Source organism: Sander vitreus, chromosome 14, assembly GCF_031162955.1.
Source record: "Sander vitreus isolate 19-12246 chromosome 14, sanVit1, whole genome shotgun sequence".
Taxonomy (NCBI): domain Eukaryota; kingdom Metazoa; phylum Chordata; class Actinopteri; order Perciformes; family Percidae; genus Sander; species Sander vitreus.
The window spans coordinates 24,909,244-24,928,868 of record NC_135868.1 but is presented as its reverse complement, the minus strand read 5'-3'; the positions used below and the strand labels follow the sequence as shown (position 1 = coordinate 24,928,868).

The window sequence follows — 19,625 nt, the reverse complement described above, 5'->3', positions numbered from 1 at the left end:
CCCTTTGAGGTTCATTTCTGGCAGAAGTTTACATCATATATATATATATATATATATATATATATATATATATATATATATATATATATATTTCTATATATATATATTTATTTCTATTTATTTATTTATTTATTTTCATCAAAGTGTAGTTGTGAAATCAATGCCCAGTCAAACTCATCTAACTATAAAGCAAGGAATCTCTTGTCTGTCTTTCTTTTTGTCCCGCGCACATCTCCAGAACCGTCCATCTGATCTACGTCACACTTGGCGGGTGTATTGCTGGTTGCCCAATAGTGTGCGTTGTTGAATTTGGTGCAATTTGGACATGGGACACAATCAATACTAAGAAACTGTGAATAAACTAATAAATAATAAAATAACTTACGTTTTCTTTCCTCCCGCTTTGTCTCCCTCCCTAAACGCCCCACACATTGGATTTTTTTGTTTATTCATCTGGTTGCCTTTTCACTATCTGCAATGTCGTATATGACATCAAAGTACTGTATTTATTATTATTTTTTAGAATATCTCCTTAACGCCAGCGGTTTAATTTGCCTCCGCTTGGTTACTGTTTTAACTTTCCAATGAGCATTGCTGCAATTGTATCCCTTTTGAGAAGCATCGGAATCCAACTACTATCAAACTTCATACAACAATGAATGTCTCTGTGATTATTTATCCATTAATTTGTATTAAAAGGAATTGTTGTTGCCGTTAGCTGAAGCCCACGGAGGGCAAGAAGTATCCCATGATGCATTGTGCTGAGCCTGTCGACTTGTTTCTGACTGGGCATGTGTGCGCGCAGAAGTGCTAAACTCACATTCTCCTCAATCCTAGTATCAATAACTCTGTGCTGTTTGGGCAGCAACTGAAATAATGAGTAAAATATTGTGAGTGTAATGAATAATGTGTAGATTTTGCTTTGCTAAACCAAGTTAAAGATGAATTTGACTGAATGCATTATTTATTTATTTCAAAATTTCTATAGATATCGTGATCGTCAATTCTTTCGGCCATGATAATCACGTAGTGAAAATCTGATATCGTGACTGCCCTATGTGGACGTGTAAATTAGTTTATTTGGATCCCCATTAGCAGAAGCATAAGCTAGAAGCTATTCTTCCTGGGGTACTTCAGTCTATGTTGTGACGATACAGTTTTCAAAATCGCATTAAACATAATACAAAAACATAATAAACCATGTGACCAAGTGACCGTGCCCCTAGCTATTACTTGGAACTTGGCCATTATTTAAATACTGGCTTATATATGAGAATTTTATAACACTGTCTTAGCGTGGGATTTGGTGTTTCCCAAGAATAGACCTTGGGAAGCTGAACATCTGCATCCACTGTATGTATGTTATGTTCAACTGCCTTACATATAGGAGATGAATTCAAACATGCCTTTCCCTTTTAGTATGTCTACCTCTGCAAGCTAATGAAGTTCAGATTCTCTCGTATCTTCTTTAAGTCATCTTCCATCACGCAATAACTGTAGAAAGCAAGTGTTTGAACGATGGTTAACTGTGAACATGCAATCATCACACAATGGCCACATGCAGGCATGTCCTCCCATACAGAACTCAGTATTATTTCTGCTTTCACAGACTATTGCAACATGCTGTATGATATCAGCCACATCCTCCTTTGCCCTTTTTTAGTGTCCGAACACAGCTTAAAATTTCAAACTTGTAAAAAGACATGTTTTTTGGACTAGTGTGTACTTGCCTTGTCATCAGTGAGATGAGCACTATAGAGATATTTTTGGACTTCATTAAGCTCTGATATGTGCTAGGGCTGCTCGATTATGTAAAATAAATCACAATTATTTTGGTCAATATTGAAATCACGATTATGTAAAACAATTACTCATTGGTTTTTGGAAAGAGATTGCATTTATAAACTTAAACAGTGGACAAATTAACAGTGAAAACACTTAGAACTGTGAAATTTCCCTTAATACTTTTCCCGTTTGAAAGTTTTTTTTCGTAAATGTAATGTGCAAAGTAATTGTTTTATATTTTATTTTTATATGACAGGGACAGTGCATAGTAATAAACATTTCTGTAAATATGCCAGAATTAGCCAAAAGGCTAGGTTTTATCTGCAGTCCCTGGCCAGGTGTTACAATAAGATCCTTGAACAATGATTGACATCCTAACATGAGCACAATATAAAGCAGATACAATCATTCTTGTCTTGTGTACAACTAAAATCACATTTCATTTTGTGATCGTTAGGAGCCAGAATCAATATCGCGATCAAAATTTGATTAATTGCACAGCCCTAATATGTGCCACAGCTGCAAACCTTTACAGCGCTAGAGTAAACCATCACTTCCCACTCATTCATTTTACTGATGGGCAACCAGAGTCTAGTATTAGTTGCTACGCTCTGGCTCAATTAGGGTGTGTGGACACTGAGTATATATGTGTGTGTGTGTGTGTGTGTGTGTATCTTCACACATGCTATGAATCATGTTGATGCTCAGCCATAAAAGAAGGGGTCCTCTAATGGGAGATTGTTTTCCCTGCAATTGCTCTGAGACTCAGTTTTAAGAACTGTGTAGTCTACAGCTATCCATTTACCTTGATGTGGGTGATAAGCTATTCATTACAGTGTTTTATGTACATACAGGGAGGTGAACTTTACTAGTCTTGTAGGGAAAGCAGGGACACAGTGTGGTCAGTAAGTGTCTGGACAGTGACACATTTCCAATTGTGTCACATTGGATTTGAAATAAAACAACAACTATGAGGTTTAAGTGCTGACATCCAGCTTTAAGGGTGCTTTGGGGGCATTCACATCCACAGTAAGTGAGCAGGACCCATTGGCCTTTTTATCGTTGTCCCCCAATTTCAGAATAATGCAGCAGGGCAGTGATCCCAGACATATAGAGTCTTTTGCTGAAGGCAAAACGATTTATCAATGTCTTCTTCCGGTAACCACACCAAAAATTATTTCCCCCCACAGACCAACATTATGAAAGAGACGTCTGTAAAACTGTCGACCGGACACCTCCAACTGCAAGCAAGAGAAATACGTGATTATTTTTAATGTGCAAAACTTTCCCAGAGCCCAGAAGTTTTATGAAATTTTATGGGCCAAGCGGGACTGAGCAGGCAGGAGCAACTCATGTCCAATGTGGAAGCACGATGTGGAAGCAAACTAGGAAGCAGGAATACTTTTTGTGTTTATGCGCTTGCAATTTTAATTCAAATCAACGTGCACCTTGTTGGAGTCTGGCATTTTGATATTCATCTCTCTTTCTTCTCAGGCCTCCATATCCTTTCCATGATCTGCCTCCTTGTCATACTCTGATTTTATGTGTATTTCCCTCCAAATAAGTTCAATATTAAAAGGTATGGTTTCTTTAATGAATAATTATGAAAATTCCAGAGCTTAAAGAGCTCATATTATGCTTTTGGGCCTTTTCCCTTTCCTTTATTGTGTTGTATATCTTTTTTGTGCATGTAATAAGTTTACAAGTGAAAAAGCCCAAAGTCCACCCCAGAGGGACTTACCATCTCCAACAGAAAACACTGTTCACAAACTGCTCTTTACTTTAGAGACAAACACGTGCCATTTCGCATCACTTTGTAACAAACGTTATAATGCTCGCCTAGCTGCTAGTGTGGCGCGCTCTCAAACCAAGCTAGTTAGAGCGCAGGCCCGAAGATACTAGTTACTGTGCATGTGCGACTCCCAACAAAGATGGGATAGAAGTGAGATCCCTCACTCTGTAGCTAAAACGGAGATCTCAACACACAGGGTGAAAAGAGGAGCTGCACCAATGTGCAGTACGACAAAAAATGGTGTGTTTTGAAAATTAAACCATGTAAACCTATTCTGGTACAACCTCTAAATACAATTATGAACCTGAAAATTAGCATAATGTGAGCTCTTTAACTACCCTTGGAAAGTTATTAAGCAGGAGATGGTAGCAAGGAGCGAAAAGAGAAGGGTTGAAATGCCAAGAAGGTCCTCAGTCAGACTGGCTCCATGGACATTGCAAATACATAGACAACATCTATACTATAGGTCACTGGTACACCCCATGCCTGTTGCTTTTAAGCTCAGTTGTCAATAGGACATCGTAAAGACATGACATAACGGCAGCAGGGCATGGGTCAAGATTACTGTATCAAACTACTATTTCTAAAGCAAAAAATTAACTTATCCATTTTTTCACTACAAATGGATAAGACACTTGTGTGTAATTCTTATTTAAAGTATTAAGTAATGCCTTCAAGAAATATGTCTGAGGCGCTAATGACTAGTAATTTCAAACGAGCTGAAAAGCTCGCCTTTAGTTGTGTTGGAATACATTCCCTCCTGCTCTGGGGTTGCTTCATTTCACATGCATGACTTTAGCTCCAATGCTCGGGCACAGTGTGTATGTATTATTCAGTTTGTAAGATGAATGTTAAGATGATAGTTTAACAGAATACTTCTCTGTAAATTGCAGTAACACGAGTAAACCTCTTCAGTTCTGTCTCTGGTCAATAAAAGATGATTTTCTACTGCACACGAGAGACAGTTTGACAAAACAATTTATTTGCCCTTTAGGGAGCCAAGCACAGGCAATGTTTAACCAACCATGCAGCCATGCGTTGGCTCAAAATATTCATTATTGCTTTCTACGATGGGGTTTGAAAGAGATGCAGCCTTTGGAGATCATTGCAGAATCCCAATGGCCACTTGAGGAGTTAGGACGGAGGCAACACAAATAAGATAGCAGCAATCCACTTTGTTTTTCTATTTTCTGAGGTGTATTTCACACTTAATTGGCTGGCTATGAGAGCATGCCTGTGAGCCAGGGACGAGGTCGTGTAGGGCCTTCCAGACATTCATATCATAGATATCTTTCTTTTGACTGAGTTAATTTCCCGAGGTGCATGGCTGGAGTTTGCTTTCCATAAATCCCTTTTCCTGCCAGGGGTCTTAGGTAGGATTTTCAGGCCCTCTTTTGAAAGTCTATTCACAGCAATGGACTCTTCAAATGGACTACAGAATATGTTACATTTCAAAATGGAGATGGGTATGGCTGCAGTGGGACTAAAGTAGCTTCTCAATCTAATCGACCCTTTCACCATCTCATTCAGGAATGATTGATACTGTAGTGCAGAGCTTTAATCTCTTTATATATTCTTTTTCTAAAAGTAAGACTTAGGCTCTTTCTAAAATCTAAGTTTTTCCTCCAAGGATGCAGCAGCCATAATGCAATGCTACCTTAGCTGTTACAGTTCCATTTCTCTGGAGTCAATTTAATTAGGTCCTAACATAAGTTGATCTCATTATCCCTGCTGTTAGCTCATCACAACAGCTCAATGAATGTCATTCTCTGAACTAACAATGACCTATTGGAATGGAAAGGTCCTATCACGCCCTTAACAGCTCCAGCAGTTCAAATGAATGTGATTTCCCCCCGGTATATTAAATGTGTGTATATACGCTACGTGGTCCAAAGTATGTGTACACCCGCACATTACACTCATGTGATTACTGAACATCTTATTCCAAACCCATGGGCATTAATATGCTGCTGTAATGGCCTCCACACTCCTCAGAAGGCTTTTCTTTTACATGGTTTGGAACCTGGCTGCAGAGATTTGCTCTTATTCTGCCATTAGTCTAAGCATTAGCCCTGCTGGAAAAAAAATGGAATCATTTCAATGAGGCCTCTTTGACCCTGTTTACACTTGGTTTTACGATGCATCTTGGCAAATTGGATCACACAAGTGGTCAGCGCTAAATACAAGTGTACCACAACCACCAAGACGCATTCTGATCTGATCACTCAAATCACAATATCAGGGTGGTCTGGGGCGCATTTGACCACATATCTTTTGTAGTGTAAACGGTAATGTGTCCTGATGAGTCCCCAATGAGTCCCCAATCATCATTGCAGGACGTGGTGGTTGTTTTGGTGACCGGGCGCCAACGCTCTTTAACTTGCCCATTGCACGACGAGTTAGACGAAGTGTTATGTGACCGTCCATCGTTTTTTTACCTCTGCAAGGAGATGTGTTGGATTCTGCTGACAGCGGTATCTCTAGCTGTACTGACACAACAGCTCAAGTGAATGGCGAGAGTGTGGATGTAATGATTGTGCGCGGGCCCTTTGAACTTCAAGTGGAAGTGACGTAGGCAGTCATGAAATCTGAACACAAAGGGCCACCTGGAGACCCATTTTTAAACAGGTGTTCGGATCACGAAACGCGTTTTGGGCCCTATTTTAACGATCTAAGCGCACGGTGTGAAGCGCCTGGCGCAGGTGTGTTTAGGGCGTGTCCAAATCCACTTTTGCTAGTTTGATGGTGGAAACAAAGGGCTGTGCGCATGGTTCAAAAGGGTTGTACTTAGTCCATCCATCTATCCATCTTCGTCCGCTTATCCGGTATCGGGTCGCGGGGGTAGCAGCTCCAGCAGGGGACCCCAAACTTCCCTTTCCCGAGCCACATTGACCAACTCCGACTGGGGGATCCTGAGGCGTTCCCAGGCCAGGTTGGAGATATAATCCCTCCACCTAGTCCTGGGTCTTCCCCGAGGCCTCCTCCCATCTGGACGTGCCTGGAACACCTCCCTAGGGAGGCGCCCAGGGGGCATCCTTACCTGAACCTTGCCTGAACCACCTCAACTGGCTCCTTTCGACACGAAGGAGCAGCGGCTCTACTCCGAGCTCCTCACGGATGACTGAGCTTTTCACCCTATCTCTAAGGGAGACGCCAGCCACCCTCCTGAGGAAACCCATTTCGGCCGCTTGTATCCTGGATCTTGTTCTTTCATCATGACCCAGCCTTCATGACCATAGGTGAGGGTAGGAACGAAAACTGACCGGTAGATTGAGAGCTTTGCCTTCTGGCTCAGCTCTCTTTTCGTCACAACGGTGCGATAAATTGAATGTAATACTGCACCCGCTGCGCCGATTCTCCGACCAATCTCCCGCTTTATTATCCCCTCACTCGCAAACAAGACCCCAAGGTACTTGAACTCCTTCACTTGGGGTAAGGACTCATTCCCTACCTGGAGAAGGCACTCCATCGGTTTCCTGCTGAGAACCATGGCCTCCGATTTAGAGGTGCTGATCCTCATCCCAGCCGCTTCACACTTGGCTGCGAACCGATCCAGTGAGTGCTGAAGGTCACAGGCCGATGATGCCATCAGGACCACATCATCTGCAAAAAGTGCAAAGTGCAGCCCTGGCGGAGGCCAACTCTCACCTGAAACGAGTCCGACTTACTGCCGAGAACCCGGACACAGCACTCGCTTTGGTCATACAGAGATTGGATGGCCCTGAGAAGGGACCCCCTCACCCCATACTCCTGCAGCACCTCCCACAGTATCTCCTGGGGGACCCAGTCATACGCCTTCTCCAGATCCACAAAACACATGTAGACCGGTTGGGCATACTCCCAGGCTCCCTCCAGGATCCTTGCGAGAGTAAAGATCTGGTCCGTTGTTCCACGACCAGGATGGAATCCGCATTGTTCCTCTTCAACCTGAGGTTCGACTATCGACCAAACCCTCCTTTCCAGCACCTTGGAGTAGACTTTACCGGGGAGGCTGAGAAGTGTGATACCCCTGTAATTGGCACATACCCTCTGGTCCCCCTTTTTGAAAAGGGGAACCACCACCCCTGTCTGCCACTCCTTAGGCACCGTCCCAGACTTCCACGCAATGTTGAAGAGGCGTGTCAACCAAGACATTCCCTCCACACCCAGAGCTTTAAGCATTTCTGGACAGATCTCATCAATATCTGGGGCTTTGCCACTGTGGAGTTGTTTAACTACCTCAGCAACTTCCACCAGGGAAATTGACGACAATCCCCCATCATCCTCAAGCTCTTCCTCTACCATAGAGGGCGTATTAGTCAGATTTAGGAGTTCCTCAAAGTGCTCCTTCCACCGCCCTATTACCTCCTCAGTTGAGGTCAATAGTGTCCCATCCTTACTGTATACAGCTTGGATGGTTCTCCGCTTCCCCCTCCTGGTGGCGAACGGTTTTCCAGAAGCACCTTGGTACCGACAGAAAGTCCTTCTCCGAACTTCTCCCACACCCGCTGCTTTGCCTCTTTCACGACAGAGGCTGCAGCCCTTCGGGCCCTTTGGTACCTTGCAACTTCCTCCGGAGTCCTCTGGGATAACATATCGGAAAGACAGCTTCCCTGACCACCGGTGTCCACCACGGTGTTCGTGGGTTACCGCCCCTTGAGGCACCTAAGATCCTAAGACCTAAGCTCCTCGCCGCAGCTTCAGCAATAGAAACTTTGAACATTGTCCACTCGGGTTCAATGCCCCCAGCCTCTACAGGGATGCACGAAAAGCTCCGCGGGAGGTGTGAGTTGAAAGTCTGTTGGACAGGGGCCTCCTCCAGACGTTCCCAATTTACTCGCACTCCTCGTTTGGGCTTACCAGGTCTGTCCAGAGTCTTCCCCCACCCCCTGATCCAACTCACCACCAGATGGTGATCGGTTGACAGCTCCGCCCCTCTCTTCACCCAAGTATCCAAAACATACGGCCTCCGATCAGATGAAACGATTATAAAATTGATTATTGACCTTTGGCCTATGGTGCTCTGGTACCAAGTACACTTATGAGCATCCCTATGTTCGAACATGGTGTTTGTTATAGACAATCCATGACTAGCACAGAAGTCCAACAACAAACAACCACTCTGGTTTATATCAGGGAGGCCGTTCTTCCCAATCACGCCTCTCCATGTGTCTCCATCATTGCCCACGTGCGTGTTGAAGTCCCCCAGCAGAACTATGGAGTCCCCCACTGGAGCCCCATGCAGGACTCCACTTAAGGTCTCCAAGAAGGCCGAATACTCCGAACTTTTGTTTGGTGCATATGCACAAACAACAGTCAGAGTTTTCCCCCCCACAACCCACAGGCGTAGGGAGGCGACCCTCTCGTTCACCGGGGTAAACTCCAACGTAGCGGCGCTCAGCCGGGGGCTTGTGAGTAGCCAGGCGCATTTGTACCTTGACGCATTGCTATTATGATGGCAAATTTGCACCGTGATATTTTTTATTTGTAATCTTTTGCATGTTTGTGTGCTTCTGCCCTTCCCTGTGTGTGTGTGTGTGTGTGTGTGTGTGTGTAACAAGCACAGTGTGCGCGCACTGTGCATAAGCCTAGACTTATGATGTAAATCTGTTTTATTTTTTAATCCGTTTTCATGTAAAGCACTTTGAATTGCCCTGTTGCTGAAATGTGCTATACAAATAAAGCTGCCTTGCCTTGGCGCATTTTACTAATGCGCTGTTAAAATAACAATGAAGTGCTGCGTTATTGACTTTAGACCAGGTTTTTGTTGGTCAATGGCGCGATCATTTCCCGCTGCCTCAAGATAGCAATACGCCAAGAATGCACCTAAACACATTTCTCTTTAAGACCAGCATGCCCATGGGCGCAAAGATGGGCGCAGGTGCATTTGCTATTTAAACGACGCGGGTGCTGGATGGTAAATGGACAACTGTGTCGGTCTTAAACTAGCAAAGACACTTGCATCGGGCTTTGCACTGCGCTGCACCAGGTGCAAGACAGGGCCCTTCAAAACCAAGTGTAAACACCACGACAAGAAAGTTGAACCTGGCTCAACTTTTGCCGGACTGTAATCAAACCTCATCCAGCAACGCACTGTGTTGGCTCATCAAATATGCGCAAGCGCAGATTCTAGGAAGACTACTAACAAAATAAAATGTTTGCTCTGATAACTTTACAGGTCCTTCCTCATAGTATCATAAACCGCTGTGCTGTGTTTTGGCACTGTACAATCTGTACAAAAACCTAAGGGTAAAAACGATAGGTTGTGGTTCTTCCACATGTGAAGTTATGTGCCAGACTGTTTCTTGGCAGGGCGTGGTAACTTCCTGGTGTTTCAGCTGGTTGTCTGACAACCTCTTGACGGCAAGACACCAGGAAGTTACTGTTCTGGGCCAAGAAATAATTGGGTATGCGACGTCCCCATGGTTTAGGGATTAATTACGACGCCTCCCAGAAACCACATCACTGGTTCAAATCTGGCATAAAATAATAATAATAATAATAATAATAATAATAATTATTAATTAGGGCTGTCAAATGATTTTTAATCGCATATTTTATCACATGATTAAATTTCTATTATTTATATAACAGTTTTTAAGTACATATTAACAATGGAAAGCAATTTTTACCATTGTATCTTGATTTGGAATCAAATGAATGCAAAGAAAGTTACTTTATGAACTTGATTTTAAGATTTGTAATTATTTATTTACTGTAAACAAAAGAAAAATGTGTGAATCTGTCATTATTGCACAATTCCTCCAAGTACCTAACTAAAAAACAAAAAATCCCTATCCTTACCAGAGTCAATATAGTGTTTAGTAACTCCTAAATAATGTTGATTACTCACTGACGTCCAGTGATCACCGCTTAATGAGACAGCGTTTGCACTTGGCAGCAGTTCCAGTGTGGCTGCTTTCTCCATGTGGTATGTGTATGGTGAAACTACTGTCTCCCTCAACGGCAACGAAACAGGTCAACCGTAGTAGGTCTGTAAGACCCGAGTCCTCTACGATGCTGACAGGTCTGCAGTTAGTTGCCACCCGTTTAGCCCGCTAGCGGTAGCATCACGTTAACTGTACTACTATGCTTAGCTCCGTAGGTGGAAGCTCAAGCTTGACGTGCTTCGGTAATATTTTAATTCAGCTTTACCCAACGTGCATATGGCTTTCAACCGTCTGGGAGTTTTGGAAAATAAAAAGCTCCATTCAGAGTTATTGCTGCTGTGTTTCTCCATCATGCCTGCAGCCTGCAACAGCAGGATGTGTTAGGAGGAAGTGGCAGCTTGATTATAAGTAACGGTGCTGCAAAGGGTCGAAATAGTAGCCTGTTAGGCACGACGCAAAGCCGAGTGAAGTGTAAAATAAATTAATAAATGCCGGCATGCGATTAAAAGAATCTCGTCGCGTCGGCCCTTAATCGCATCGTGATTAACGTGTTAACGCTGACAGCCCTAATAATAATAATAATACATTATATTTATATAGCACTTTACATGGCACTCAAAGACACGTTACAGTAAAATCAGCACATATAGCACATTAAAAACAGATGAGCAATAAAACCAACACATAAACTAAATAAATTAAAAACAATAAAACCAGGTGAGAAATGTAAGACTATTGTATGTGGAAGGCTAATCTGAAGAGTGTGTGTTTTGATGAGTGTTTTGAATGTGTCCAGGTCAGTACAGTCACGGATGTGTATGGGTAGGGAGTTCCAGAGGGAGGGGGCTGCAATGATGTAAGCTCTGTCATCCCCCAGGTATGGTGCTTGGTCCTGAGTGGTGGGGAGAGGATTAACATTTTTATTTACATAATCTATCACTGACTGTTGCATTGGATCTGCAATATAGCCTCATGGCATATTTCCCTCAGCTCATTAACAACAAATGGGTTTTAATACCACTGACATCTTATTTCGAAATATGTATGTCTCTTTTTCTTTTAATAGACTTCCAGTGGGTTCAAGGAGATGTTTGTGAAGTGCAGCTCATGGTCTACAACCCCATGCCTTACGAATTGCGTGTTGAGAACATGGTAAGTGTAATTTATTACGCTTTATTGCACTTCAAATGTACTTTAATGCCACGCTATGAAGGAGAATCAGTGATAGCAATGTTTGATAAATCGGAATGTTTGAATATGTAGCCACAGCTTTGTGAAAACAGAAGGTTGCTTTTTTAGTAGTACAAACAGTCCCTCTGCAACCACTTTTTTTGACAGCTTAATATCGTAACGATTGTATAAGATGGTGAGAACAAAGATTTCTTGCTCCTGACCGTTTTGACATCACGAGGGAGAGGCACGGCCCCTGTAGTGCTATTACGTTTATGGTTTCACACACCATCCTGTGAGAACAGATATTGAGGTAAACATAAGCAAATGTGGCTCTCCTTTTCTGTGTTTGAAAAGAGCTATCATACATTAGGCAGTTCAAAAAGAATTGTATTGTTTAAAAGCTGAATGGTTACTGTGGCTTTTTAAATTCAGAAGGACTTCCAACTGTACTGTTGACCTACACTTTTGCGACATCCATTTCCAATTTATGGTCTTTGTCACTCCCTTTACCACTCCTTCTCAACACACCAATTGAGCCACTTTATCAGGTTCAAGGGTGCAAAAGACTACCACATAAAGTGTTCTTCCTGCTCACTGCTGTCTGTTTATGAATGCACGGATGTGGGACAAAGTAATCATCATGCTCAATAAAAGGCCAGCAGGCGGAGGCCTACTTTCAGCTGCTAGATAACAGCGGCACACACAGAAGCTCACGCAGTGTATTACCTGTCAGAAGTGATGTTGCCTTTAATTATTTGGAAAGTCGGGAACAAATTGCCGTGAAAGTTTGGTGGCAGAGTGTGAACGGAGACAGCGGCCTCTTAATTGTGGCGGCTGTCTCGAAGCTGATGCCAAATATACTTGGACAGTTCTCGCTGGTTGATTTAGTCGCCCTGCCTCGTCTGATAACGGCACATGCTGTTACAGACACAGGAAATTCATGCCGCCTCCGGTTTGGAACATCTGGAAAGTGTTAAAACTGGAGGAGTAATCTCCACCAGCCAGTTGTCTCTGAGTGTGCGTTTGTTTATATTAAAGCTCCAGTGAATTTGCCAAATTTGTGTTTGATAAATATCGTCTGACTAGATCACAAAGTCTGGCTACAACAGAGAAAATTGCTGAATTTACTTCACGTTGTTTTTGAAGAACAATGTCAGTAAAGGATTTTTATGGCTTTGAGTTGTGTGAGCAGTCAGCCGCCTCAGCAATAGAAGGACTCTAATGAGAATGCTCTATGGGCCCAAAATTGCAAAAAGCCTGAAGAACCTTCTTGGCCCACACACTCGATTGAAGTGCCATCTGAAGTTCAGGGAGTTACTATACTTCTTACAATATATGAGCTGCCTGTTTGCAGAGTCGCTGCGAGGTGAAACAGTCAACTAGACGAGGTCAAATAGTGATGAGGATGTCATTAACTCCTCCCACCTACAGGTGAATTGATCAGGTCACAGATGAAGGCTGAGGCCCTTCACAGCTATATGACAGCTGGGAACCTCAGGTGGTGTTGACGAGTCACGCAGGTAGGGACAGAGCTGCCAAGAGCTCCTCTGTTGGCCCGTTGGATCTGAGCAGGCATCTATCTGCTGTATATAAACCAGCTCAGACTGGAGGAACATCTGTCTGCTGTATATAAACCAGCTCAGACTGGAGGAACATCTGTCTGCTGTATATAAACCAGCCCAGACTGGAGGAGCATCTATCTGCTGTATATAAACCAGCCCAGACTGGAGGAGCATCTATCTGCTGTATATAAACCAGCTCTCTGAAGCGCACACAAGGTCACTTTTCATCTTCCGTCACCAAGGTGACCCTGTAGTTTGGCTCCTTCACAGTCACCACAGGACTTCAGCACTAATGCCCAGCTTTGTTTTGTTGTTTATTGATTTTCCTGTAAAGTGGTGTTTTGTTTTTTAACACAATCCCCAACCCCACCCTTTTATTTTCAGAGGGGTCACCGTCTGATGCTTCTGTCTCCCCTCAAACAACTGTGGGATATTTATTTGCTTTTTCTTAAAATGACAAATCATGCTTTTAGTTTTGTCTCTTTACTGAACCTAGGTCAGCTGAGTTATTTGCAGTACATATGGATTAATCACTTCAGTAATAAAGCAAGGAAATGATATATATCATATTGTATGATTGCAATGTGTTGGTTGGAGATGAGATGAGTTTTATTTAATGCCTAGTGTTCATACTAAAATAGATTTCGGTCTTGGGAATCTGTGTTTTCTATTTTGTCTGGCTTTCTCTGCATGACTTTTTTTTTGTTGCTATCAGATGTGCAGTAAGCAGAACAAAGAAATAATTGTGATCATAAATGATGATCATGCGATTATCATAGCATTAGTTAAAGCAAAACAAAAGGTTAACTGCACACTGTCAGTGTTGCACTATGAAGTCAATCTAGACCAGCTCAAACAACACAATGCACATGCTCTAATCGTTGTAAGTGAAACAGGCTGGCTAACCTTTTCAAGGCTGGATGCAAATGAACTATTTCCAATAGGTTAACAGTGATACTTCTGCTATCCAGTAAAGGCGAATAATGTCCTGAAGTGAATGCAAGGAGAGTTTAAATCACAGCAGTGGCACCTCAGAGGCCCAGCTCTTCGGCAGCCTTCCCTCTAGTGAGGTAGTGTCTGCTGTTAGGGATTGATGCAGTCATTACGTCACCTCAGTCTGCCTCGTGCAACCAGGCAGTGCGTACTGGGAATGTAAATAAAGTTATTCTAATGGGGGCATGAGTGAACGTTCAAAGAAAACGTTATAGCCACATGAAGGGCTTTTCTGACTACAAATGAGACTTGGGTGATATGCTCTGCTTTTGTCATTGCAGGCAATTTGACAAGTATACTGTGTCATTCAATTGTATTCATTAAAGGGGTGGTTCAGAATTTTGGACAAAGGACCTCATTTCCAAGTTAGCCAGTGTGTTATTTATCAGTGGAGACCGTTTTCGACACTTTTCATCCATTCCTTCCAGTTGCAGAGTTCGCTGGTGCTAGGCTAGCGCAAGTCAACAGTATCTGCTAGCCTGCCACTAAAAACAGTCCTACCCACTCCACAGTACACCCAAGGCAAATAAATTATAACGCCAGACTATTGATGTAAATGTCTGTGTTGATAGAATAATGTTAGGAATAAAACTACCCTTGCATTGCAATAGGCTACTGAGAAAGCCGGTTTCCATGACAGTCACACAAGTTTATTTACCTGCCGCTGCAATTTGCAGGTAAACTGTCCGAGCTTACATGACTTTTCTGTCAGCAATTTCCTAAAGTTAGCGGTTAGCCTAGCCAGGTATCCACCAAAAGTGTAGCTGTACCGTTCACTCTCCACAATGCATTGAACTGTAACGTTATCTCCACTAACGTTGTCAGTCTCAATCTATCAGTAGCAGCTAGGCTAACGTTATGAAAGTGGCTAGCTTTATTAGCGTTAGAGTAGTCTACCAACATTTTTTACCTGTTCATCAGTAGCTGTTGGTGCATCTGGAAAGGCGGATGGAACCGCATTCGTTGTCAGTGACTTGTGGTCCTTTTAGATTGTGGGGTTTTTCAGAGTCATCCGATCTAAAATGATCACTACATATTCACCACTTGAGTAGAGTCTCCGCCTTGATGTCCAAGCTAGCAGCAAGAAGCCACAGTTGGTTCCTTTCTGGATCTCCCAATGGAAATTTGTGGAAACTTTGTGGTGCCCATCTGTTTGATTTATTTTTACAATTTCTAAATGCACACTGAATCACCATGTTGCCTGGTCCTTAGTTTCCAATCAAATGCTTCAATACCAATGTACTAGGCTACTACTAGGTGTCCCGACTGTAGTGCGCTTCTGTTTACTTTTCGGCACAGTACTACTAACCGGAGCTAAGTAAAATTCCGCCTCTGCTAAGAAACTAGTCCCTCAAAATGTAATGCGATCGTTGAGATGCAAGGGTAGTTTTATTCCTAACATTATTCTATCAACACAAACATTTACATTAATAGTCTGGCGTTATAATTTATTTGCCTTGGGTGAACTGTGAAGTGGGTAAGATTGTTTTTAGTGGCAAGATAGCAGATACTGTTGACTTGCGCTAGCCTAGCACCAGCGAACTCTGCAACTGGAAGGAATGGATGAAAAGTGTTAAACGGTCTCCACTGATAAATAACACACTGGCTAACTTGGAAATGAGGTCCTATGTCCAAAAAAATACTATATATATATATATATATATATATAAAAACCTTCAGTGTAAAAGAACTACTCAAATAGATGACGTACTAAAGTCCAAAGAGATCGGCAATTGAAATTGACATGTTGGGGGAGAAAACTATAGAAGAAGAAACTTTTTGTTGTGGTTAAGGTTGGAGCCGAGAGTTCTTTGCAGTGGTTATAATAAACGATGAAACTATAGCTGCGTGGCTGTCGGGATGGCGATATTGGTTGGTGTCAGGGTCGGTCGGTCACTTTGAAATATCTCAAAAACTGGATGGATTGCAGTGAATTTGGTTCCTCCCTAGAGGATCGATTCAACAACTTCATCTAGCACCATTCACAAGTAGATGTAGACAATTCCAAATTTTACTGTACAATTAATTATCTCAGAAATAATAGCAATTAACAATATAATTGTCTCTTTCAGTCAAATTTATTTTTTTAATTGATGTATTACTTTTTTAAAAACAAATTAAAGTTTTGAATGAATTCCAGGATACATCGTTTGGTTATATCACTGTGACCAAGATAATGTAGTAACACAAGTACACAGCCTATGAAGTAAACCACGCCTTAGTACAATGGATATAAGTGATGGCCCTAACTGTGAAAACAGGACCCAAGTTGAAGGAAACCAGAATTATCCTTTGAGCAATTCTTTTATATAATTGGTATTTCTACATTTACCACAAAGTCTTTCATTAAAGGGCTCAGAATCACCCATGGGACAGCCGGCTCGAGATGGCATGGAATATTCTGGTCTCGGCAACGTCCAGTGAGAATTTGGACAGCTGAATTTAAAACCTGTCTGATCCCTCTTCCCTCTACGTTGTGATCTGTACGACTTATTTCCAATCACTTCTCAGGCTCACATGGCTCTCAAGTGGCTATTTATCATGGAGAGCAATTTTCTCCAATGCGAATGGCCATATCATGCTGACAGCGATTTCATCTTCAAAACATCATGGGTAGATTAAGATGGTGAATCACACGAAACTGTTAGATAGGTACTTCACACTGAACTGTAACTGGAGAATGAGTCCGCATCACATCACTCCGCGTTTTCAAAGGGAAAACTGAGAAAGAATAAGGGCCGCGTTTGCATGCAGTGCACTAAGAGTCAAATAAGAAGCGAGAGGTTTGATTGTTTTTACTTTCTATTGTTTTGAAACAGCTGTTTCCATTTTTTTTCTGGCTTTTGAAAAAAATCTAATAGCTGTACAAAACATTGCCACCATGGTGCTGTTTGTGATGGGAGTCCCCCCCCAAGCTATGGCCCTATTTCATGCTTGTGCTAACATCTTTTTATTTCAACTGGCTCATGCCATCATTTGCCAAGAACATTTTTAGTTTTTCCGTTTGGGTTAGTTTGGTTTTTGCTTCTACATATATGATACTCCTATCTTTTCTTGTTTTCAGGGTTTGCTGACATCTGGAGTGGAGTTTGAATCCCTGCCTGCTGCACTGTCCCTGCCTGCAGAGTCTGGCCTGTACCCCGTCACTCTGGTTGGCATCCCACGTACGGCTGGCAACATCACTGTCAATGGTGAATCCATTTGAAAACCGACTTAATTGCAGTACTCAAATGTTGCACAAAAAGAATGAGCCGGTTAACTATAGTAAATAAACTTTAGGCTTCGGTTCGTCAAAACATCACCCACTCATTCCCTGTATTGTGTATTTGAACCCAGGTTACCACACATCAGTGTTTGGTGTAAACAGCGATTGCCTGTTGGAGGGCCTGCCTGCTGTGAAGACTAGTGGCTGTTTGGTGGAGGTCATTCCCTCCCTTCCTCGTCTCCAGCTCAGCACATCACTACCACGGTCAGAAACTCTCTGAATATGTGTATTTTCATGCTCATAATGTGTTTAACTAAACGCCAACACAATATATAACAAGGGGCTACACATTTGTGTTAATGCAAAGTTTGGTAATGCCCACGCTGTTTGAACAACTAGCTAACCGGATCATTTGACAAGTTTACAGGGGGAGTCCCTAAGTAGGACAGTGACATATTCTTCATTTTGTAGACTCTGTACTCCAGCACAATGGATATGAAATGAGACGTATCAGATTAAAGTGGTAGGTCCAAGGTTGAACTTCATTAGATAAATTGATCTAATGGGACCAACATTTATATAATGAATAAATGAATGCATTAATTAAATTCATTATATTTATACTCCTATATTTATAGGACCTTTTGGCTTCATTGTGGTCTCTTTAGTAAGTGAAACACATGCTCAATTCACTTCACCTCATTGTTTTTAATCCGCTCATGGAAACAGACACATTTTATTATCCAACCATAAATGATTTGCTATATTCCATCACAGATCCATGATTGGAAAGGAGATGAAGACAAAACTCTTATTTTACCAGCCCCTTTCTCATATGAGACAACAAACAGAAATAGTCGGTCAGTTAACATTACATTTTACAGAGAAAAGAGAGGGAGGGAGAGAGAGAAGACCAAGCAACTTCAATTTTTTTTCTTCTTTTCTTTATGCATTTTATTGAACTGAAAGATATTGGTTCTACCCGATTGAATTGAGGTCTGGTGACAGACTGTACAGACAAGCACATTGCACTGTTTGGCCATAAAAATATAAAAGGGCAACGAGTCCTAAACTGTTCACACACGATTGATGTGAACACCCTCAAACACCGTTAAGGCTGAGAGTCAGCACTTTACCCTCATAGCTATTGTTTCTTTTCACATCCATTGTGCTGGAGTACAGAGCCAAAACAATGAAAAATGGGCCACTGTCCTACTACTCCCAGGGTGCACTTGGCTAGTGTTGATATTCCATATACTAACAAGTAACAAAAGGTAAATGTTCAGCAGCGAGTCATTGGCCTATTTGATATGTTGTCACACACAAATCCTATCGGGGAATGATTCAGGATAATCAACATACTTCAAACCCTCATATGCCAGATTAATGACCTAAAAGTAGCCCTGAAATTTGTATAATTTGAAATAATGCAGACCTTAAGTCGTTGCTGTTCACATAAGACCTGTGTGTGCGACTATGGTTGTGCTACTAAGTTTCAATGCCATCAATATGGTTAATGCAGTGTTTGCCATATGTCCTTTTTATTTATTTGATCACTGTATGTATGCACTGACTTGCGTTCGAGTATCTTTCTGATTAAAAAGAGAAGGCTTAATGACAGAGTGGCTAGTCCATCCCTTCATGCCGAGCAGCATTTCATACAAACTAGCAATGTCACAAGAATATGAGTACTATTTGAAACTGAAAGGTCCAGTGTGTAACGGTTGTAGTTGTTCATTATCAAAATCTGTGTTGCCCGTTCACAAACTTGTCCTTTTTCATGAATATTGACCACCACCATCAATTCCAAGTATTCCTTTTGGCTTGAAATGTAACATTTGCATTCGCATAAACTGGGGGTAGACGCTCCATATTCATGCTCCATCTTGAAATACGTTAGCCGGTAAGGGACATACAGGACATACTGCTCCGCCTTTCACGTTTTCGCTGTCATATGATAAACTCACAGGGTGCTGCTAATGCTGCTAATGGGTATCGTAGCTTCCCGGCCCCGGCAAGTTTGAAGAAGGAAACATGGAGGATCACACGTATTCAAAATCCAAATTTCAGGAACAGGAGTCTTCTTCTTCGCCCAGAAAAAGAAAAAGGATATTGAAAAGAGCAAGAGACCGGCTTTTTGAAGCGTGAAGGCTACCGTAGCTGTAATACATTCTTTGAACTGCGTGGTGCTAGAGAGTTGATTGCGATATATGATCTCAACGCTAGATGGGAGAAATTCTCACACA

At 42.2% G+C, this 19,625-nt stretch overlaps 1 protein-coding gene across 2 annotated transcripts in view; it reads left to right on the top strand.

Annotated features, from left to right (window-relative positions):
* trappc9 (trafficking protein particle complex subunit 9) overlaps positions 1-19,625 on the top strand; it is a 283,244-nt gene that overhangs the window by 43,439 nt on the left and 220,180 nt on the right. For both annotated transcript variants that reach the window (XM_078267366.1, XM_078267365.1), the window contains 3 exons: positions 11,513-11,598; positions 17,239-17,365; positions 17,511-17,643. In XM_078267366.1, coding sequence (XP_078123492.1) covers positions 11,513-11,598; positions 17,239-17,365; positions 17,511-17,643 — 346 coding nt within the window. The remainder of the gene's footprint in view (positions 1-11,512; positions 11,599-17,238; positions 17,366-17,510; positions 17,644-19,625) is intronic.